Raw genomic sequence first — 25,266 nt, forward strand, 5'->3', positions numbered from 1 at the left:
ATGGGTCTTCTGTCCTGGCAGGGTGGCCCAGGCCTATGTGAACCAGCGCAAACTGGACCATGAGGTGAAGACGCTGCAGACCCAGGCTGGCCAGTTTGCCAAGCAGACCTCACAGTGGATCAGCATGGTGGAGAACTTCAACCAGGCATTAAAGGTGAGGATCTTCATACCTAGGATGCTCTCTGTGTGCTTTTATACCATTCACTGCGCAGTGAATCAGCTTTGCAGGATATCGCACTATCGCACTAGAGCACCAGGCTGTGTGACGGGCTCAGTAATAAGTATCTAACACCTTTGTGTGGTCACTGCGTCGTGTTCACTAGAAACAGGAACAAGTCCTCGTATTGGGGGTAAACACAGCAAAGGAGCAAACCACAGCATAGGTCCTGCAATAACAAGCAGTTGACAAGTGGGAATGACAAATAATATATAAGAGACTGGGTTAGGCCTGAGGAATGACGTTAGCGGAAAGGGACAGACCAGACCAGGTGTATCCAGAGGGTGTGCTGAGCCACTTCTTCCAGGGATCGGTATGCTTGTGCGTTGTCTCGTATAGGACTGCTATACTATATCAGACTAGATATACATGCATTAATGGAACTGTGTTTCAGGGTCTCGTAATCAAGCATTAAATAATATTAAGCGTAAAACCTGGTAACTTGCATGCTATAAAATGTTGTGTGTGTTAATTGTGATGTGTGAATAAATGGAATAGAGTTGCATGATTTTTTGGGTGTGTGACAGGGATGACCGAGTGGTGACGTCAGACCAGAAACAGGAACTGCAAACACACAAGCAGGTACTCGGGTGTAAAGCGCACTGCGGCGCTCTTTTTATTAACAAAACAAAAATAAATAAAACATGTTTGACAAAAATCACTTGCTCACAGCGCGAAAATATATATTTAAACATAAACAACATCACGAACACCAAAACAAATACCTCAGTCAGGCTAATAAATCATAATACAAAACAAACCCTTTCCAGCAGGGCTTTGCCCTGCCCCTTTTATAGAGTGCAGGGCTCTCTCCTGCTGCCCTGCCCCTTTTATAGAGTGCAGGGCTCTCTCCTGCTGCCCTGCCCCTTTTATAGAGTGCAGGGCTCTCTCCTGCTGCCCTGCCCCTTTCATAGAGTGCAGGGCTCTCTCCTGCTGCCCTGCCCCTTTTATAGAGTGCAGGGCTCTCTCCTGCTGCCCTGCCCCTTTTATAGAGTGCAGGGCGCTCTCCTGCTGCCCTGCCCCTTTTATAGAGTGCAGGGCTCTCTCCTGCTGCCCTGCCACAGGTGCATCAGGTTTTATTTTCTAGCGGTGCTTGGAGGCCTGAACCAAAGCTGAATGTGTGTGATTAAACATTAATGTATTTTTTCTAACAGAAGTGTCTCCTACCCTCTGTCTCAAGTCTAGCTCCACTTGGGTTCAATTCGCTATTAGGAACCGGATGGGCATCGATGGGCCCTATTCATTTCACACCACATTTGTGTTTTCTTCGCTGGTCTATTATTTCATGTCCTGAGGGTATCTTCCCTTTTGAAGTTTTGATCTCAATACTTCTAGAGAGGTGGATTGTTTTGTGCTGTATTACATACCCAGGCCCTCAGTTCTAAAAGAATACATGCCTTTGAGGAGCAAACTCTGTAACCCAACCCCTCAATACAGCAGTGCCAGCAGAGACAGGAACACTGGGGGAATCACGCAGCAGACTGGAGACTGGTTTTGTTAGGTTTGCTACAAATTCATTCCTTGTTTTGTTTATTTTTATAGTGTTACTGATAAATGGAGTTGCCTTTATCTCAGAGTCACCAAAGCATACAGAACAATGGAGGAAAATCACACGCCATAGTGTCAAATGGCAAAAATAATTCTGAAGAGAAAAACACCGTAATGTTCCATGTTCAAGACACTTAGAACAAGAACAGTGAAAAATAAAAATACACTTAAAGTTTGTGTGTTGCACATGTGCTGTTAACAAAATGCCCTGAAAAAATAAAATAAAGAATATAATTTGAATGAAGGGTTGTAAGTAACAAAAAGCGCAATAAACAAAAAATGAAGTGAAAAGGTTACCGTATCAAGCTGAAAAAACACAAACAGATTTTTTTGGTCTGTTACATCTTCTTTACCAGCCACAACTATACCAGATTTGAAAACTTGGTTGCTTTTTTGGAAAGAACAATCCACCCCTAACCAACACATCACCACCAAGTGCCATAAAATCTTTAGTTTTGGCCTCTCAATCGCACGCGGTGAGGCCAGAACGGGAGGCGACCGTCGTAGAGCCTGGAGGAAGGGCTACCCTCAGCCATGGATTCCCTGACCTGAGTGCTGAGTGGTTCGTATTTAGTTCTCCAGGGTGCATGGTCAGGCTGGAGAGGCTGGGCTCTATCCCTCAGTGCAATCATGCTCTGGGGGGCGGGCTCGTGTCTCGGCTGCTTCACTTTTCATTCATCCCTTTTCCATGTTTTTGGGGGGAGGTGGCCGTACTTGCCACTTCCTATCTGTGGCACTAGGATGCATGATATCGTTCATGTTTTCTCCTAGTGCGGGTGCGGGTAGCTGTCGAGCACCCATGGACAAGGTCTCCGGACAAGCTTGTTGTGCATCTTTTAAATCGTCTGATCAATTGCAATTCAATAAATCATCACATTGTGTATTCTCCGTTCTGACAAAATAGATTTGGTTACATTGTTTACCGTGAGAAGTTTAAGGATGATTTAATTGCGCAGCAGATTCCCCAGTTAGATGATGAGCTAATATCTCTTCAGCCAAAGAAGCAGGAATAGTAATTTGAGATGCAAGAGCTAAGTTTACTGTTTTAGACTCCTAATAAAATGTGCATTGATCAGTTTCTATGTGTACTGTTCAATTTGTTCCAGCATGTCTGAATGACACATGCCAGAGGTTCATCAGTTAATAGAGGGTATCGTATCTCACTTAATAGAGGGTATCATATCTCAGTTAGTAGAGGGTATTGTATCTCAGTTAGTAGAGGGTATCGTATCTCGGTTAGTAGAGGGTATTGTATCTTACGTGATCGGATATGATGTGTTCTTTTGAATGTGTACACACACACACACACACACACACACATATACAGTGTATAAGGCCCCAGTTGTAGCATTCAAAAGAGAAGCTAATTTAGGTGATATTTTAGTTCACAGTAAACATAAAAGAATAATTGACAAAATAGGTTCTACGAACATATGCAATAGTAGATGTAAAGTGTGTAAATACATAGACAAACGTAAAAATATAATTAAACATAAGAACACCACATATCCACTAAAAACTAATACCTACTGTAAAAATAGCAATGTTGTTTATGGAATAGCCTGTGAAAAATGTGATGAAATCAAATATGTTGGAGAGACTGGAACTACTTTATATAAAAGAATTCAGAACCACCTTTCATTAATTAGAAATAAAAAAAATGAATGAACCAATAGTACAGCACTTCACCAGTCAGGGACATGCATAAATGATGTAAAGTTTGTAGTATTAGAACAGCTCAAATTAGACAATGCGACATTTAGTAGAATAAAAGAAAGTAAATGGATAAATAGACTGAACACGATTATGCCAGCGGGGGGGAGGCCAAATCTAGACTGATCCTCAGAGCCAGCATTGCATGATATAATAAAAATATAAGTTTATATAAAGTAGTGTTAATTAGAATTAATACAGATTCAAAGATAGAAGTAAAAACGATGTCGCAATATATAGAACACCATTACATCATGTAAGAATAAATCATGAATTTGAATGTAAACAATAACAAGTAGTTGTCATGCCGTCAAAAACCTATAAATACCTCCAATGTTTGGATTCAAACACAGGCTCCCTTGAGAAAGATATGTACAACATATCGAAACGTTGGGCAGCTGGCTCTTTGAGCTAAAATATATTATTGTGTTTTATACATAATATCATCCTACAAAGGAAATGAATGGAGGAAGTGAGAGGCAGACTGGAGTATTACACCAATCCAGGAGGGCAAGACAGGCGGATAATAAACTTAAGAGACTGACGGCACAGAGAGCGAAGTATCGTTCTCATCAAAACTTTATAGATACTTGTATAGATAATGCAGTAGTTCCAACTGGCTTTAAAATAAAACTAAGCGTAAACATGAAGACTAGTGAAGCAGAAAGATGAAATGTAAATCAGATATTAAAAGAGACTTCGTTTAAGGTAATGCAGGAAGCTAAATTAACATCGGCAAGACGAATTAGAGAAATAAGTAATGAAATAGAGATAGTAATAAATGACATAAATTGCATGTTCCCTCCATCAGAAATGAGACAGTTACTTCGTAAAGTAGACAACCTTGAGAACAAAACACTAGAACATTTGAACAACAAAAAGATAATGAAATTACACAAATTAAGAGGTCAACCGGGATTACAAAATAGAATAGGTCTAGAAAAAATTAAAATTTCAAATCATAACAAATCAGAGAATAAGGAAAACACTGCTGAAACACTTTCGAATAGAATGCTTGAGCAATGCGAGTATAAGAGTTATGACGACTACAACATAGTTCAAATAGAGAAGGACGGGAACTGTTTCTTTAGATGTTTAGGTGTAGTTTTATATGGTTCACAAAATGACCATCGAACAATTAGACATGATATAACAGAACTAATAGAAAGCAATATAAAACTATATGAAATGTACATTGACTCAGTGACCCATATTGAAAAAATGAAATTAAGTGACGGGAGTATAGATTCTTGGGCTACAGAGGCAGAAGTTATGGCAGCTGTAGACCTCCTAAATAGGCCCATACACGTATACATAGACTTAAAGAATAAGGACTGTTTTAAATACGAAGGCACAATAGAATATATTAAAAATAAGAACAAATCCAATTAATCTTTTATACAACAATAACCATTTCTCAGTTATTGTATTTAAAGACAATGAAACCGGAAGAAAATCTGAATACAGTGCCTTGCGAAAGTATTCGGCCCCCTTGAACTTTGCGACCTTTTTCCACATTTCAGGCTTCAAACATAAAGATATGAAACTGTAATTTTTTGTGAAGAATCAACAACAAGTGGGACACAATCATGAAGTGGAACGAAATTTATTAGATATTTCAAACTTTTTTAACAAATAAAATACTGAAAAATTGGGCGTGCAAAATTTTTCAGCCCCTTTACTTTCAGTGCAGCAAACTCTCTCCAGAAGTTCAGTGAGGATCTCTGAATGATCCAATGTTGACCTAAATGACTAATGATGATAAATAGAATCCACCTGTGTGTAATCAAGTCTCCGTATAAATGCACCTGCACTGTGATAGTCTCAGAGGTCCGTTTAAAGCGCAGAGAGCATCATGAAGAACAAGGAACACACCAGGCAGGTCCGAGATACTGTTGTGGAGAAGTTTAAAGCCAGATTTGGATACAAAAAGATTTCCCAAGCTTTAAACATCCCAAGGAGCACTGTGCAAGCGATAATATTGAAATGGAAGGAGTATCAGACCACTGCAAATCTACCAAGACCTGGCCGTCCCTCTAAACTTTCAGCTCATACAAGGAGAAGACTGATCAGAGATGCAGCCAAGAGGCCCATGATCACTCTGGATGAACTGCAGAGATCTACAGCTGAGGTGGGAGACTCTGTCCAAAGGACAACAATCAGTCGTATACTGCACAAATCTGGCCTTTATGGAAGAGTGGCAAGAAGAAAGCCATTTCTTAAAGATATCCATAAAAAGTGTCGTTTACAGTTTGCCACAAGCCACCTGGGAGACACACCAAACATGTGGAAGAAGGTGCTCTGGTCAGATGAAACCAAAATCGAACTTTTTGGCAACAATGCAAAACGTTATGTTTGGCGTAAAAGCAACACAGCTCATCACCCTGAACACACCATCCCCACTGTCAAACATGGTGGTGGCAGCATCATGGTTTGGGCCTGCTTTTCTTCAGCAGGGACAGGGAAGATGGTTAAAATTGATGGGAAGATGGATGGAGCCAAATACAGGACCATTCTGGAAGAAAACCTGATGGAGTCTGCAAAAGACCTGAGACTGGGATGGAGATTTGTCTTCCAACAAGACAATGATCCAAAACATAAAGCAAAATCTACAATGGAATGGTTCACAAATAAACATATCCAGGTGTTAGAATGGCCAAGTCAAAGTCCAGACCTGAATCCAATCGAGAATCTGTGGAAAGAACTGAAAACTGCTGTTCACAAATGCTCTCCATCCAACCTCACTGAGCTCGAGCTGTTTTGCAAGGAGGAATGGGCAAAAATGTCAGTCTCTCGATGTGCAAAACTGATAGAGACATACCCCAAGTGACTTACAGCTGTAATCGCAGCAAAAGGTGGCGCTACAAAGTATTAACTTAAGGGGGCTGAATAATTTTGCACGCCCAATTTTTCAGTTTTTTATTTGTTAAAAAAGTTTGAAATATCCAATAAATTTTGTTCCACTTCATGATTGTGTCCCACTTGTTGTTGATTCTTCACAAAAAATTACAGTTTCATATCTTTATGTTTGAAGCCTGAAATGTGGCAAAAGGTCGCAAAGTTCAAGGGGGCCGAATACTTTCGCAAGGCACTGTACTGTGGCATAATTAAGAAAGATCATCAAAATAAATCTAAAACAGTAAAAATAAACCAGGTTAAATAATAAAATGCAAATTAGAGAGTTAAACATGAATAGGACAGAGAATTCAAAACAGAAAGATAGGAGACCCAAAAACAGACATGGTACCAAATACACAAAAGATAAGACAGAAGACATAGTATTCAATTTATCAAGTAAAACTTTAACCACATCCCAAAAAGCGGTACTGAGTAAAGGACTTAAGTTTATACCGACTAAAAGATACATCGATAAAGATAAACTGGCCACTGAATTAAAGGAGTGGGAGAGACGCATGAGATTAGCAGAATATTTTTTCAATGAAAATATCTCAGATTCAGAGGGTAATTATGAGCATGGGATTAAGGTTAATAGTACAAGCACATGGACTCCTCCGGATGGAAGAGATAAATGGTTAGATATGTATATTGAAGTAGTTAAACAAGAAATAATAGTAGGACTAAAGAAAAGATGTAAACTTAATTTAACCAATATTGAAGAACAAGCTATGACTGAGTTGTTAAATGATGATGATATAATGATAAGACCAGCAGATAAGGGCTCAGGAATAGTGATAATGAACACAGATGACTATATGAAATCTGTAGAATGTGAATTAAATAATACATTTACATATGAAGAAGTTAAAAGCAATAAGATCAATAAATCGGTAAAAGAGGTTAAGGAAATTGCGGAGAGACTATACAATAAAGGCATTATATCAAAAGAATTAAAAAAATACATGCAGCCACATAATGCAAGAACAGGCCTAGCAAGAGGAAATCCTAAAATGCACAAAGAAAATCACCCTATGCGAACGATAGTCAGTACAATTGATAATCCAACACACATAATAGCTGAAATAGCAGAAAAACAACTTAGGTCGCACGTTGAGAAATTAACAAGCTATGTTAAGGATACAACACAATTTTTAAAAAGACTTGAATCAATAAAACACAACCTTCCAGAGAATACAATTTTATTTTGCATGGATGTAAAATCCTTGTACCCAAGTGTCCCTCGTAAAAAAACTTTAGAAGCTTGTCAAAAAGCACTAGATAATAGACTAGATAAATCAATACCTACAGCAGAGGTACTGAACATGATCAACATAGTTTGAGAAAACAGTTATTTTACATTTGTTGATAAGAATTACAAACAAAACGATGGTACCGCAATAGGATCTAAATTAGGAATGCACTTTGCCAGTACATACATGGGGAAATGGGAAGAACAATTACTTAGAAAATCAAAAAGAGAACCTTTAGAATACATTCGGTTTGTAGATGATATTTTTGGGGTTTGGACACATGGAGAAGAGTCTCTTTTCCAGTTTCATAAAATGGCAAATGAAATACACAGTAATATTAAGGTGGACCTTCGATGGACAAGGAAAGAAATAGAATTTTTAGATACCATAGTAAAACTTGAAGAAGGTTCAATTGAGACTGACCTCTTCTGTAAACCTACTGACATGCACCAGTATTTACACATGTCCTCTGCACATCCGATACACACTAAAAGGGCAATCCCAAAGGGTCTAGGAATAAGAATACGAAGAATATGCTCAAAAGAAAGTGACTATGTAAAACAAAGAAATGTATTAAAAACAAATCTTAAAAAAAGAGGATACAAAGAAAGAATGATAGAGACGGAGTTAAGAAAAGTGGATAAACTAAAAAGAGGTGATCTACTAGATTATACAAATAGAGATAAAAAGGTCAAAAGAGTCCCATTAATAATGACTTACTCTAAACTTTTGCCCAATACTTCTAAGATAGTTTGGAAACACTTGCGGATTCTACATAATTCAGAAAAATTAAAAAAAGTATTTCTTAAGGCCCCAGTTGTAGCATTCAAAAGAGAAGCTAATTTCGGTGATATTTTAGTTCACAGTAAACATAAAAGAATAATTGACAAAATAGGTTCTACGAACATATGCACTAGTAGATGTAAAGTGTGTAAATACATAGACAAACGTAAAAATATAATTAAACATAAGAACACCACATAGCCACTAAAAACTAATACCTACTGTAAAAATAGCAATGTTGTTTATGGAATATCCTGTGAAAAATGTGATATAATCAAATATGTTGGAAAGACTGGAACTACTTTATATAAAAGAATTCAGAACCACCTTTCATTAAATTAGAAATAAAAAAAATGAATGAACCAATAGTACAGCACTTCACCAGTCAGGGACATGACATAAATGATGTAAAGTTTGTAGTATTAGAACAGCTCAAATTAGACAATGCGACATTTAGTAGAATAAAAGAAAGTAAATGGATAAATAGACTGAACACGATTATGCCAGCGGGGGGGAGGCCAAATCTAGACTGATCCTCAGAGCCAGCATTGCATGATATAATAAAAATATAAGTTTATATAAAGTAGTGTTAATTAGAATTAATACAGATTCAAAGATAGAAGTAAAAACGATGTCGCAATATATAGAACACCATTACATCATGTAAGAATAAATCATGAATTTGAATGTAAACAATAACAAGTAGTTGTCATGCCGTCAAAAACCTATAAATACCTCCAATGTTTGGATTCAAACACAGGCTCCCTTGAGAAAGATATGTACAACATATCGAAACGTTGGGCAGCTGGCTCTTTGAGCTAAAATATATTATTGTGTTTTATACATAATATCATCCTACAAAGGAAATGAATGGAGGAAGTGAGAGGCAGACTGGAGTATTACACCAATCCAGGAGGGCAAGACAGGCGGATAATAAACTTAAGAGACTGACGGCACAGAGAGCGAAGTATCGTTCTCATCAAAACTTTATAGATACTTGTATAGATAATGCAGTAGTTCCAACTGGCTTTAAAATAAAACTAAGCGTAAACATGAAGACTAGTGAAGCAGAAAGATGAAATGTAAATCAGATATTAAAAGAGACTTCGTTTAAGGTAATGCAGGAAGCTAAATTAACATCGGCAAGACGAATTAGAGAAATAAGTAATGAAATAGAGATAGTAATAAATGACATAAATTGCATGTTCCCTCCATCAGAAATGAGACAGTTACTTCGTAAAGTAGACAACCTTGAGAACAAAACACTAGAACATTTGAACAACAAAAAGATAATGAAATTACACAAATTAAGAGGTCAACCGGGATTACAAAATAGAATAGGTCTAGAAAAAATTAAAATTTCAAATCATAACAAATCAGAGAATAAGGAAAACACTGCTGAAACACTTTCGAATAGAATGCTTGAGCAATGCGAGTATAAGAGTTATGACGACTACAACATAGTTCAAATAGAGAAGGACGGGAACTGTTTCTTTAGATGTTTAGGTGTAGTTTTATATGGTTCACAAAATGACCATCGAACAATTAGACATGATATAACAGAACTAATAGAAAGCAATATAAAACTATATGAAATGTACATTGACTCAGTGACCCATATTGAAAAAATGAAATTAAGTGACGGGAGTATAGATTCTTGGGCTACAGAGGCAGAAGTTATGGCAGCTGTAGACCTCCTAAATAGGCCCATACACGTATACATAGACTTAAAGAATAAGGACTGTTTTAAATACGAAGGCACAATAGAATATATTAAAAATAAGAACAAATCCAATTAATCTTTTATACAACAATAACCATTTCTCAGTTATTGTATTTAAAGACAATGAAACCGGAAGAAAATCTAAATACAGTGCCTTGCGAAAGTATTCGGCCCCCTTGAACTTTGCGACCTTTTTCCACATTTCAGGCTTCAAACATAAAGATATGAAACTGTAATTTTTTGTGAAGAATCAACAACAAGTGGGACACAATCATGAAGTGGAACGAAATTTATTAGATATTTCAAACTTTTTTAACAAATAAAATACTGAAAAATTGGGCGTGCAAAATTTTTCAGCCCCTTTACTTTCAGTGCAGCAAACTCTCTCCAGAAGTTCAGTGAGGATCTCTGAATGATCCAATGTTGACCTAAATGACTAATGATGATAAATAGAATCCACCTGTGTGTAATCAAGTCTCCGTATAAATGCACCTGCACTGTGATAGTCTCAGAGGTCCGTTTAAAGCGCAGAGAGCATCATGAAGAACAAGGAACACACCAGGCAGGTCCGAGATACTGTTGTGGAGAAGTTTAAAGCCAGATTTGGATACAAAAAGATTTCCCAAGCTTTAAACATCCCAAGGAGCACTGTGCAAGCGATAATATTGAAATGGAAGGAGTATCAGACCACTGCAAATCTACCAAGACCTGGCCGTCCCTCTAAACTTTCAGCTCATACAAGGAGAAGACTGATCAGAGATGCAGCCAAGAGGCCCATGATCACTCTGGATGAACTGCAGAGATCTACAGCTGAGGTGGGAGACTCTGTCCAAAGGACAACAATCAGTCGTATACTGCACAAATCTGGCCTTTATGGAAGAGTGGCAAGAAGAAAGCCATTTCTTAAAGATATCCATAAAAAGTGTCGTTTACAGTTTGCCACAAGCCACCTGGGAGACACACCAAACATGTGGAAGAAGGTGCTCTGGTCAGATGAAACCAAAATCGAACTTTTTGGCAACAATGCAAAACGTTATGTTTGGCGTAAAAGCAACACAGCTCATCACCCTGAACACACCATCCCCACTGTCAAACATGGTGGTGGCAGCATCATGGTTTGGGCCTGCTTTTCTTCAGCAGGGACAGGGAAGATGGTTAAAATTGATGGGAAGATGGATGGAGCCAAATACAGGACCATTTTGGAAGAAAACCTGATGGAGTCTGCAAAAGACCTGAGACTGGGATGGAGATTTGTCTTCCAACAAGACAATGATCCAAAACATAAAGCAAAATCTACAATGGAATGGTTCACAAATAAACATATCCAGGTGTTAGAATGGCCAAGTCAAAGTCCAGACCTGAATCCAATCGAGAATCTGTGGAAAGAACTGAAAACTGCTGTTCACAAATGCTCTCCATCCAACCTCACTGAGCTCGAGCTGTTTTGCAAGGAGGAATGGGCAAAAATTTCAGTCTCTCGATGTGCAAAACTGATAGAGACATACCCCAAGTGACTTACAGCTGTAATCGCAGCAAAAGGTGGCGCTACAAAGTATTAACTTAAGGGGGCTGAATAATTTTGCACGCCCAATTTTTCAGTTTTTTATTTGTTAAAAAAGTTTGAAATATCCAATAAATTTTGTTCCACTTCATGATTGTGTCCCACTTGTTGTTGATTCTTCACAAAAAATTACAGTTTCATATCTTTATGTTTGAAGCCTGAAATGTGGCAAAAGGTTGCAAAGTTCAAGGGGGCCGAATACTTTCGCAAGGCACTGTACTGTGGCATAATTAAGAAAGATCATCAAAATAAATCTAAAACAGTAAAAATAAACCAGGTTAAATAATAAAATGCAAAATAGAGAGTTAAACATGAATAGGACAGAGAATTCAAAACAGAAAGATAGGAGACCCAAAAACAGACATGGTACCAAATACACAAAAGATAAGACAGAAGACATAGTATTCAATTTATCAAGTAAAACTTTAACCACATCCCAAAAAGCGGTACTGAGTAAAGGACTTAAGTTTATACCGACTAAAAGATACATCGATAAAGATAAACTGGCCACTGAATTAAAGGAGAGGGAGAGACGCATGAGATTAGCAGAATATTTTTTCAATGAAAATATCTCAGATTCAGAGGGTAATTATGAGCATGGGATTAAGGTTAATAGTACAAGCACATGGACTCCTCCGGATGGAAGAGATAAATGGTTAGATATGTATATTGAAGTAGTTAAACAAGAAATAATAGTAGGACTAAAGAAAAGATGTAAACTTAATTTAACCAATATTGAAGAACAAGCTATGACTGAGTTGTTAAATGATGATGATATAATGATAAGACCAGCAGATAAGGGCTCAGGAATAGTGATAATGAACACAGATGACTATATGAAATCTGTAGAATGTGAATTAAATAATACATTTACATATGAAGAAGTTAAAAGCAATAAGATCAATAAATCGGTAAAAGAGGTTAAGGAAATTGCGGAGAGACTATACAATAAAGGCATTATATCAAAAGAATTAAAAAAATACATGCAGCCACATAATGCAAGAACAGGCCTAGCAAGAGGAAATCCTAAAATGCACAAAGAAAATCACCCTATGCGAATGATAGTCAGTACAATTGATAATCCAACACACATAATAGCTGAAATAGCAGAAAAACAACTTAGGTCGCACGTTGAGAAATTAACAAGCTATGTTAAGGATACAACACAATTTTTAAAAAGACTTGAATCAATAAAACACAACCTTCCAGAGAATACAATTTTATTTTGCATGGATGTAAAATCCTTGTACCCAAGTGTCCCTCGTAAAAAAACTTTAGAAGCTTGTCAAAAAGCACTAGATAATAGACTAGATAAATCAATACCTACAGCAGAGGTACTGAACATGATCAACATAGTTTGAGAAAACAGTTATTTTACATTTGTTGATAAGAATTACAAACAAAACGATGGTACCGCAATAGGATCTAAATTAGGAATGCACTTTGCCAGTACATACATGGGGAAATGGGAAGAACAATTACTTAGAAAATCAAAAAGAGAACCTTTAGAATACATTCGGTTTGTAGATGATATTTTTGGGGTTTGGACACATGGAGAAGAGTCTCTTTTCCAGTTTCATAAAATGGCAAATGAAATACACAGTAATATTAAGGTGGACCTTCGATGGACAAGGAAAGAAATATAATTTTTAGATACCATAGTAAAACTTGAAGAAGGTTCAATTGAGACTGACCTCTTCTGTAAACCTACTGACATGCACCAGTATTTACACATGTCCTCTGCACATCCGATACACACTAAAAGGGCAATCCCAAAGGGTCTAGGAATAAGAATACGAAGAATATGCTCAAAAGAAAGTGACTATGTAAAACAAAGAAATGTATTAAAAACAAATCTTAAAAAAAGAGGATACAAAGAAAGAATGATAGAGACGGAGTTAAGAAAAGTGGATAAACTAAAAAGAGGTGATCTACTAGATTATAAAAATAGAGATAAAAAGGTCAAAAGAGTCCCATTAATAATGACTTACTCTAAACTTTTGCCCAATACTTCTAAGATAGTTTGGAAACACTTGCGGATTCTACATAATTCAGAAAAATTAAAAAAAGTATTTCTTAAGGCCCCAGTTGTAGCATTCAAAAGAGAAGCTAATTTCGGTGATATTTTAGTTCACAGTAAACATAAAAGAATAATTGACAAACTAGGTTCTACGAACATATGCACTAGTAGATGTAAAGTGTGTAAATACATAGACAAACGTAAAAATATAATTAAACATAAGAACACCACATAGCCACTAAAAACTAATACCTACTGTAAAAATAGCAATGTTGTTTATGGAATATCCTGTGAAAAATGTGATATAATCAAATATGTTGGAAAGACTGGAACTACTTTATATAAAAGAATTCAGAACCACCTTTCATTAAATTAGAAATAAAAAAAATGAATGAACCAATAGTACAGCACTTCACCAGTCAGGGACATGACATAAATGATGTAAAGTTTGTAGTATTAGAACAGCTCAAATTAGACAATGCGACATTTAGTAGAATAAAAGAAAGTAAATGGATAAATAGACTGAACACGATTATGCCAGCGGGGGGGAGGCCAAATCTAGACTGATCCTCAGAGCCAGCATTGCATGATATAATAAAAATATAAGTTTATATAAAGTAGTGTTAATTAGAATTAATACAGATTCAAAGATAGAAGTAAAAACGATGTCGCAATATATAGAACACCATTACATCATGTAAGAATAAATCATGAATTTGAATGTAAACAATAACAAGTAGTTGTCATGCCGTCAAAAACCTATAAATACCTCCAATGTTTGGATTCAAACACAGGCTCCCTTGAGAAAGATATGTACAACATATCGAAACGTTGGGCAGCTGGCTCTTTGAGCTAAAATATATTATTGTGTTTTATACATAATATCATCCTACAAAGGAAATGAATGGAGGAAGTGAGAGGCAGACTGGAGTATTACACCAATCCAGGAGGGCAAGACAGGCGGATAATAAACTTAAGAGACTGACGGCACAGAGAGCGAAGTATCGTTCTCATCAAAACTTTATAGATACTTGTATAGATAATGCAGTAGTTCCAACTGGCTTTAAAATAAAACTAAGCGTAAACATGAAGACTAGTGAAGCAGAAAGATGAAATGTAAATCAGATATTAAAAGAGACTTCGTTTAAGGTAATGCAGGAAGCTAAATTAACATCGGCAAGACGAATTAGAGAAATAAGTAATGAAATAGAGATAGTAATAAATGACATAAATTGCATGTTCCCTCCATCAGAAATGAGACAGTTACTTCGTAAAGTAGACAACCTTGAGAACAAAACACTAGAACATTTGAACAACAAAAAGATAATGAAATTACACAAATTAAGAGGTCAACCGGGATTACAAAATAGAATAGGTCTAGAAAAAATTAAAATTTCAAATCATAACAAATCAGAGAATAAGGAAAACACTGCTGAAACACTTTCGAATAGAATGCTTGAGCAATGCGAGTATAAGAGTTATGACGACTACAACATAGTTCAAATAGAGAAGGACGGGAACTGTTTCTTTAGATGTTTAGGTGTAGTTTTATATGGTTCACAAAATGACCATCGAACAATTAGACATGATATAACAGAACTAATAGAAAGCAATATAAAACTATATGAAATGTACATTGACTCAGTGACCCATATTGAAAAAATGAAATTAAGTGACGGGAGTATAGATTCTTGGGCTACAGAGGCAGAAGTTATGGCAGCTGTAGACCTCCTAAATAGGCCCATACACGTATACATAGACTTAAAGAATAAGGACTGTTTTAAATACGAAGGCACAATAGAATATATTAAAAATAAGAACAAATCCAATTAATCTTTTATACAACAATAACCATTTCTCAGTTATTGTATTTAAAGACAATGAAACCGGAAGAAAATCTAAATACAGTGCCTTGCGAAAGTATTCGGCCCCCTTGAACTTTGCGACCTTTTTCCACATTTCAGGCTTCAAACATAAAGATATGAAACTGTAATTTTTTGTGAAGAATCAACAACAAGTGGGACACAATCATGAAGTGGAACGAAATTTATTAGATATTTCAAACTTTTTTAACAAATAAAATACTGAAAAATTGGGCGTGCAAAATTTTTCAGCCCCTTTACTTTCAGTGCAGCAAACTCTCTCCAGAAGTTCAGTGAGGATCTCTGAATGATCCAATGTTGACCTAAATGACTAATGATGATAAATAGAATCCACCTGTGTGTAATCAAGTCTCCGTATAAATGCACCTGCACTGTGATAGTCTCAGAGGTCCGTTTAAAGCGCAGAGAGCATCATGAAGAACAAGGAACACACCAGGCAGGTCCGAGATACTGTTGTGGAGAAGTTTAAAGCCAGATTTGGATACAAAAAGATTTCCCAAGCTTTAAACATCCCAAGGAGCACTGTGCAAGCGATAATATTGAAATGGAAGGAGTATCAGACCACTGCAAATCTACCAAGACCTGGCCGTCCCTCTAAACTTTCAGCTCATACAAGGAGAAGACTGATCAGAGATGCAGCCAAGAGGCCCATGATCACTCTGGATGAACTGCAGAGATCTACAGCTGAGGTGGGAGACTCTGTCCAAAGGACAACAATCAGTCGTATACTGCACAAATCTGGCCTTTATGGAAGAGTGGCAAGAAGAAAGCCATTTCTTAAAGATATCCATAAAAAGTGTCGTTTACAGTTTGCCACAAGCCACCTGGGAGACACACCAAACATGTGGAAGAAGGTGCTCTGGTCAGATGAAACCAAAATCGAACTTTTTGGCAACAATGCAAAACGTTATGTTTGGCGTAAAAGCAACACAGCTCATCACCCTGAACACACCATCCCCACTGTCAAACATGGTGGTGGCAGCATCATGGTTTGGGCCTGCTTTTCTTCAGCAGGGACAGGGAAGATGGTTAAAATTGATGGGAAGATGGATGGAGCCAAATACAGGACCATTCTGGAAGAAAACCTGATGGAGTCTGCAAAAGACCTGAGACTGGGATGGAGATTTGTCTTCCAACAAGACAATGATCCAAAACATAAAGCAAAATCTACAATGGAATGGTTCACAAATAAACATATCCAGGTGTTAGAATGGCCAAGTCAAAGTCCAGACCTGAATCCAATCGAGAATCTGTGGAAAGAACTGAAAACTGCTGTTCACAAATGCTCTCCATCCAACCTCACTGAGCTCGAGCTGTTTTGCAAGGAGGAATGGGCAAAAATTTCAGTCTCTCGATGTGCAAAACTGATAGAGACATACCCCAAGTGACTTACAGCTGTAATCGCAGCAAAAGGTGGCGCTACAAAGTATTAACTTAAGGGGGCTGAATAATTTTGCACGCCCAATTTTTCAGTTTTTTATTTGTTAAAAAAGTTTGAAATATCCAATAAATTTTGTTCCACTTCATGATTGTGTCCCACTTGTTGTTGATTCTTCACAAAAAATTACAGTTTCATATCTTTATGTTTGAAGCCTGAAATGTGGCAAAAGGTTGCAAAGTTCAAGGGGGCCGAATACTTTCGCAAGGCACTGTACTGTGGCATAATTAAGAAAGATCATCAAAATAAATCTAAAACAGTAAAAATAAACCAGGTTAAATAATAAAATGCAAAATAGAGAGTTAAACATGAATAGGACAGAGAATTCAAAACAGAAAGATAGGAGACCCAAAAACAGACATGGTACCAAATACACAAAAGATAAGACAGAAGACATAGTATTCAATTTATCAAGTAAAACTTTAACCACATCCCAAAAAGCGGTACTGAGTAAAGGACTTAAGTTTATACCGACTAAAAGATACATCGATAAAGATAAACTGGCCACTGAATTAAAGGAGTGGGAGAGACGCATGAGATTAGCAGAATATTTTTTCAATGAAAATATCTCAGATTCAGAGGGTAATTATGAGCATGGGATTAAGGTTAATAGTACAAGCACATGGACTCCTCCGGATGGAAGAGATAAATGGTTAGATATGTATATTGAAGTAGTTAAACAAGAAATAATAGTAGGACTAAAGAAAAGATGTAAACTTAATTTAACCAATATTGAAGAACAAGCTATGACTGAGTTGTTAAATGATGATGATATAATGATAAGACCAGCAGATAAGGGCTCAGGAATAGTGATAATGAACACAGATGACTATATGAAATCTGTAGAATGTGAATTAAATAATACATATACATATGAAGAAGTTAAAAGCAATAAGATCAATAAATCGGTAAAAGAGGTTAAGGAAATTGCGGAGAGACTATACAATAAAGGCATTATATCAAAAGAATTAAAAAAATACATGCAGCCACATAATGCAAGAACAGGCCTAGCAAGAGGAAATCCTAAAATGCACAAAGAAAATCACCCTATGCGAATGATAGTCAGTACAATTGATAATCCAACACACATAATAGCTGAAATAGCAGAAAAACAACTTAGGTCGCACGTTGAGAAATTAACAAGCTATGTTAAGGATACAACACAATTTTTAAAAAGACTTGAATCAATAAAACACAACCTTCCAGAGAATACAATTTTATTTTGCATGGATGTAAAATCCTTGTACCCAAGTGTCCCTCGTAAAAAAAACTTTAGAAGCTTGTCAAAAAGCACTAGATAATAGACTAGATAAATCAATACCTACAGCAGAGGTACTGAACATGATCAACATAGTTTTAGAAAACAGTTATTTTACATTTGTTGATAAGAATTACAAACAAAACGATGGTACCGCAATAGGATCTAAATTAGGAATGCACTTTGCCAGTACATACATGGGGAAATGGGAAGAACAATTACTTAGAAAATCAAAAAGAGAACCTTTAGAATACATTCGGTTTGTAGATGATATTTTTGGGGTTTGGACACATGGAGAAGAGTCTCTTTTCCAGTTTCATAAAATGGCAAATGAAATACACAGTAATATTAAGGTGGACCTTCGATGGACAAGGAAAGAAATATAATTTTTAGATACCATAGTAAAACTTGAAGAAGGTTCAATTGAGACTGACCTCTTCTGTAAACCTACTGACATGCACCAGTATTTACACATGTCCTCTGCACATCCGATACACACTAAAAGGGCAATCCCAAAGGGTCTAGGAATAAGAATACGAAGAATATGCTCAAAAGAAAGTGACTATGTAAAACAAAGAAATGTATTAAAAACAAATCTTAAAAAAAGAGGATACAAAGAAAGAATGATAGAGACGGAGTTAAGAAAAGTGGATAAACTAAAAAGAGATGATCTACTAGATTATAAAAATAGAGATAAAAAGGTCAAAAGAGTCCCATTAATAATGACTTACTCTAAACTTTTGCCCAATATTTCTAAGATAGTTTGGAAACACTTGCGGATTCTACATAATTCAGAAAAATTAAAAAAAGTATTTCTTAAGGCCCCAGTTGTAGCATTCAAAAGATAATATATATATAGTAATAAGGTCATACAGGGTCATTATGTGAGCCAGCGCCTGTCAAAGTATCTTTTCCCTGTGTGGCATTATCAGAGCCACTAGAGGGTGCCCTCAACATTACAGGATGAGGTAATGCTTATTGGATTGAATTACTGTTGACTCGTGCTGGTAGTGAGCCCTGTAAATGGGACAGGTTTTACCCAGCTGGGGGAGGAAGACTGTGGTACTGTGAGGAGTGAGATTGTTTGAAATCAAAAGAGAAGGGAACTCTGTGAAGTTGGCTGTTTTTTTTGTTGCTTGTTTAACTGCACTGGGTAAGCAGCTTAGCTGTCCCAGGTGGTAGGTAGGGCCTCCGTCCTATAAAGTATAGTTAGTATCTTCTTCTGAAGACAGGCTTTTTGTTTGTTTGCTTCCGTTTTGTGTTTTATTTATTTTGCAACCTGCCTTCAAAATAAAGGGCATCGCGAGTGTCATTACACCACATCTGAAGTTCCCAGTCTGTGTTTACTGCACCAGCATACTGCACCACAAACTCACCACGTTACAATATATATCTATCCTGATAATTGATTTGTAATCAATTATTCTACCTTTGTAAGTACTGAAATATCCTTTTCTTTTTTTCTTTTTTCTTATTGATCATTTTGGTACACAGCAGTTTTCCTTTTTCCTTTATATATATATATATATATATATATATATATATACATACACACCACCGTTACAAGTGAAATCATGTATACATGGTAAAAGTACTGTGTTACACTTATCACTCCCTGGGGAATTCTGCAACAAAATTTCATAAATTCCGCAGAAATTCACTGGCAGGAAAGGCAAATTCTGCTGTGTTTCTGCAGTGGTTTTACACATAAGATAACCTCAAAAGATATATACTTTTACATATCAAAGTGTCATATAACAAATAGGAATTCTTTTTGTGATAGTATTTCTCATGTTCAGAGAGAGTACATCGATTTAAACTTCACGGGTACTGAAATAAATGTCAAAACAAAATCAACATGGTAAAACTTACTTTATTCTTCATAAGATTCACATAAAAGCAGCATCCATTAACAAAACTGTAAACCCATCACAGTAAACAAACACAAATTCTTAATGAAACACTCAAATATGTGTTCTTTAGATTTACTTCAAAATGTATTGATTTGTATCAATTAACTTAAGCAATGTGATCCTTTAATGAAATTAAACTGAACGAAAGGAAGCATTAAAAAGTTGGCAACAGTAGTTAACTGTATGAGCTCTTTATTCTAGTTCATCAGCATTATAACTACAACTCGTAAGATGAAATATGAGGGTTATAAAATACAACAGAGATGGAGGGAATCAAAACTGCATGTTCATTACATCGCATGGAAGGGTCACCTGGTTAAATATAGGAAGGCTCTGGCATTGGCTAGATCATCATATTATTCTAATTTAATTGAAACAAAGAAATCTAGGATTATTTTTATTTTTGCTATCCTAGATAAATTAATTAATCCTCCCCCTAATAGTCCTACCCTTGACATTGGCTCCTCTCACAGCTGCAATGACTTCCTACATTTCTTTAAAAATAAAATACTAGACATCAGAAATGAGATTCCACAGACACCTTCTTTAAGGAGGGCTCCGGCAGAATTTTACCAAATACACCTATTAAGGCTACTATGGGAGGTTTTTCTTTGATTACCTTACAGGAACTGACAGAGCTAATTTGACATATGAGAGCTACTACATGCTGTCTTGATACTATTCCTACAAAACTATTAAACAATATTCTTGGTGTTATTAATACCCACATTTTAAAAAATGATAAATGGTTCACTTTCCTCCGGTATAGTTCCCTAAGCACTTAAGCTAGCTGTGGTAAAGCCTATGCTTAAGAAACACAATTTGAACCCTAACTCTCCTAACTCTAACTCTTAATGGTATATTCGAGAAGTTTCAGTCTGGTTTTCATGCTGCACTTAGCACCTGGACAGCCCTGTCAGAGTTGTGAATGATCTGCTGATAAACTCGGGCTTTCCATCAGTATTAATTCTTCTTGATCTAAGTGCTGTCTTTGATACTGTAGACCTTTCCATCCTACTGAATCATCTTGAAAGCACAGTAGGACTGTCTGGCCTTGTCCTATCCTGGTTCAAATCTTATCTTTCTGATAGGTTTCAGTTTGTCTGTACTGGGGAGGTAAAATCGGCATTATCGGAAGTTGTCTGTGGTGTTCCACAGGGCTCCATTCTAGGTCCCTTGCTGTTTTCATTATATATGCTACCGTTGGGTGACATTATCCGCAGACATGGAGTGAACTTCCATTGCTATGCTGATGATACCCAGCTAGATTTGTCCCTAAAGTCAGGAATTTCTTCTGCCTGGGTGTTATTAGCTACTTGCCTTACAGACGTCAAGCATTGGATGACACAGAATTTTCTAATGTTGAATTCAGATAAAACAGAGATTATGCTAGCGGGATCACATAACCAACTAAAAGGAAATGTGGGATTATATGAGCTGGACCCTTGCAGTCTCTTTGATCCCGATCTCTCATTTGAGATTCATATTAGGGAAGTTACTAAAGTATCTTTTTACCATTTGAGAAATACAGCCAGACTTATTTCCATATATGATGCCGAGAGACTAATGCATGCCTTCATTTTATCTAGAATTGATTATTTTAATGCAGTTTTTTCTGGTGTCCCAAAATGTGTGGTATCCCACTTGCAGCTTGTTCAGAATACCGCCGCTAGAATTCTGACTAAAACCAGGAAAGGTGAACATATTACTCCTGTTTTGGCCCTTTACTTTGGCTCCCTGTGCATTATAGAACTGAGTTCAAGATTTTACTGTTAACTTACAAGGCCCTGAATGGATTAGCACCTAGTTATTTGAGTTACTGACCCTGTATCTTCCAAACCGCACTCTGAGATCACAGGATGCGGGCTGCTGGTTATTCCTAGGGTCAACAAAAGCAACACGGGAGGAGGCAGGGCTTTTTCTTGTAGAGCTCCTAAATTATGGAATGCTCTGCCTTTGTTTGTCAGAGAAGTTGGGAGCGTTACAGTTTAAGTCAAGACTAAAAACGCACTTTTATAAAATGGCTTTCTTATCTTTATCTTAGTGGGTTTTAATGTAACTTTAAAATTGCTGCTTTTGTATTGTGTATGACTGTGGAAGTTGTATGTGTGACATGCTATACAAATGTAATACATACAGTCACCTCCAAAATTATTGGCACCCTTGATAAAGAGGAGCAAAAATTGCTGTATAAAATAAACAACAAAGGTAATGAGCTATATTTTATGCTCAAATATATGGGGAAACCATATTCTTTTATTCTAATACAATTGCTCAGAGAAAAAGTTTTTTTATTAACAAGTAATAAAAAAAAATTCTGAAAAAGATAGGTGTCAGAATTATTGGCACCCCTAAAGATTCTTATAAATAAAATCAAACAAAATTAAATCTGCATTAACATTATACTTCTTTAAGTTCATCTCAGTCTTAAGGAACTGTATTGTGGCCATCCATGGCTTCCTGTTTCACTGGGGTATAAAAATGAGGTAACACGCATATGAAATCCATTTGTCATCCATCACCATGGGGAAAGGCAAAGAACTCACAAATGAAAAGAGACAAATGGTTGTTGACCTTCATAAATCAGGCAATGGGTACAAAACAATAGCTAAAAAACCCTAAATATACCACTTACCACTATTAGGGCAATAATAGAAGTTTTGCAATGATGATTCGGGAAAAAAGATGAAGAAGTTCAAAACCACTGGAACAGTGGTAAACTTGCCTGGTAGAGGACGCAAGTGTATCTTGCCCCCACGCATAGTGAGGCAGATGGTTCGGGAGACAAAGGGGAATCCAAGGGCCACAGTTGGAGAATTACAGAACGTGGTTGCATCTTGGGGTCACCAAGTCTCCAAATCTACAATTAGACGCCTCCTCCATGCCAGTAGGCTATTTGGAAGGGTTGCCAGAAAAAAGCCTTTATTGAGAGCAACCAACAAACGTAAGCGCCTGGAGTTTGCTAAACGGCATTGGCACTTTGATTGGAACTGGGTGCTATGGTCAGATGAGACGAAAATAGAGCGCTTTGGCCATGCACACCAGCGGTGGGTTTGGCGTCGAAAGAAGGATGCATGTGCAGAAAAGAACCTCATGCCTACTGTAAAATATGGTGGTGGATCTTTGATGTTATGGGGCTGTTTTGCTTCCACTGGTCCTGGGGCCCTTGTTAAGGTCAACGGCATCATGAACTCTACCCAGTATCGGGACATTTTAGCCAAAAACCTGGTTGCCTCTGCCAGGAGGCTGAAACTTGACCGCAAGTGGATCTTCCAGCAAGACAATGACCCCAAGCACACATCAAAATCCACAAAGAACTGGTTAATTGACCACAAAATCAACATTTTGCAATGGCCACCTCAGTCTCCGGACTTGAACCCCAACCTGTGGTTTCAGTTGAAGAGGGCAGTCCATAAGCGCAGACCGAAGGATATCGAGGATCTGGAAAGATTCTGTATGGAGGAATGGTCTAAGATCCCTCCCAATGTGTTCTCCAATCTCATTAAACATTATAGAAAAAGACTCAGTGCCGTTATCCTTGCAAGGGGAGGGTGCACAAAGTACTGAAAACAAGGGTGCCAATAATTGACACTTCATTTTTTTTTTAAATAAATTTATAATTTGAGAAATGTGTAATTTTGGTGGATTCCATTGAATCATTAATAAAGTCAAATATATTCCACATGTTGGAAAATTACAATATAGCTCAGTACTGGTATTATTTATTTTATACAGTCTTTTTTGCTTATCTTTATCAAGATTGCCAATAATTTTTGAGGTGACTGTGTGTATATACTGTATATATATATATATATATATATATATATATATATATATATATATATATATATATATATATATATATATATATACAGTGCCTTGCAAAAGTATTCAGACCCCTGACCAATTCTCTCATATTACTGAATTACAAATGGTACATTGAAATTTCATTCTGTTTGATATTTTATTTTAAAACACTGAAACTCAAAATCAATTATTGTAAGGTGACATTGCTTTTATGTTGGGAAATATTTTTAAGAAACATAAAAAACTGAAATATCTTGCTTGCATAAGTATTCAACCCCTGTGCTGTGGAAGCTCCCAGTTTACACCGATGAAAGAAATTGCCCTAACGAGGACACAATTACCTTACCATTGGCCTCCACCTGTGAACCATTAAAGTTGCTGTCACATTTTCTGGATAAAAATATAATCACCCCAAATAAAATAAAATTGGTAACTTTAAAATAAAGCATCCCCCCCCCCATGGAAGTCACAGTTTTTTTGTTTCTTTGAAAGTAAAGCAGTCACAGTATTATGCTGGGTTTCTGCCTTTCTCTTTCAGTGAGTACTTGAATCTAAATGCCTGTCAACAGCCGATTCTCGGTAGTGATCTACAGTAGTGCTGCAGGACATACAGAAGAGCTTCCCTCCATCGCTGTGTAAAACTCCTGCTGGATACTGCTTTACGTGATCTGCTGCAGACACATTTTTAGCCTTTTTAGAGACATCCATTGTCTTTACAGTGTGTAGTATTTTAATTTCCCGCCTAGATTGCATATAGTCACATGATATAATCATTGTACAGCACTGTGTGCATGGCGAATAGTACACTCAGGCACACAGCAGAGCTGTACAATTTCATTAATGTGATTTTTTTTTATTTTTATGAAATACAAATAATAATTATGAAATAGTTTATTTTTATTTCTTAAGAATATTGTAAAAATCGTGGTATTGGGCTAATTTCACGATTTCCGCACAGCCCGTGAAATTGCGGTTTACACAGGGCCTTAATCATATCCCATCATTCTGCTTTTAAAGTTTAAATTAACTGCACTTTTCTTCATCTGAAGTTGAAAATGTTTTAATATGCATCTCCAATAACAGCATACACACATATTGCCATAAGATGGTAAAGTTAAAAGAAAACTTACCTTGATACGTTCTATCTCCGATATTGTATTGGTGTGTAGGCTCGTCGTTATTGTAGTCTGCTGTCTCCTTTGAACTGCTGCCACAATCTTCCTCGTACTTCCGTTTTATGTTTTTGGGAAGCCA

General features: G+C 36.7%; 1 protein-coding gene across 1 annotated transcript in view; it reads left to right on the top strand.

Moving 5' to 3' along the window:
* LOC117400903 (biogenesis of lysosome-related organelles complex 1 subunit 1) overlaps positions 1-25,266 on the top strand; it is a 66,548-nt gene that overhangs the window by 39,173 nt on the left and 2,109 nt on the right. The window contains exon 3 of the mRNA XM_034001256.3: positions 22-154. Within this exon, the coding sequence (XP_033857147.1) occupies positions 22-154 (133 nt within the window). The remainder of the gene's footprint in view (positions 1-21; positions 155-25,266) is intronic.

The sequence above is a fragment of the Acipenser ruthenus genome, chromosome 42, assembly GCF_902713425.1.
Source record: "Acipenser ruthenus chromosome 42, fAciRut3.2 maternal haplotype, whole genome shotgun sequence".
NCBI lineage: Eukaryota > Metazoa > Chordata > Actinopteri > Acipenseriformes > Acipenseridae > Acipenser > Acipenser ruthenus.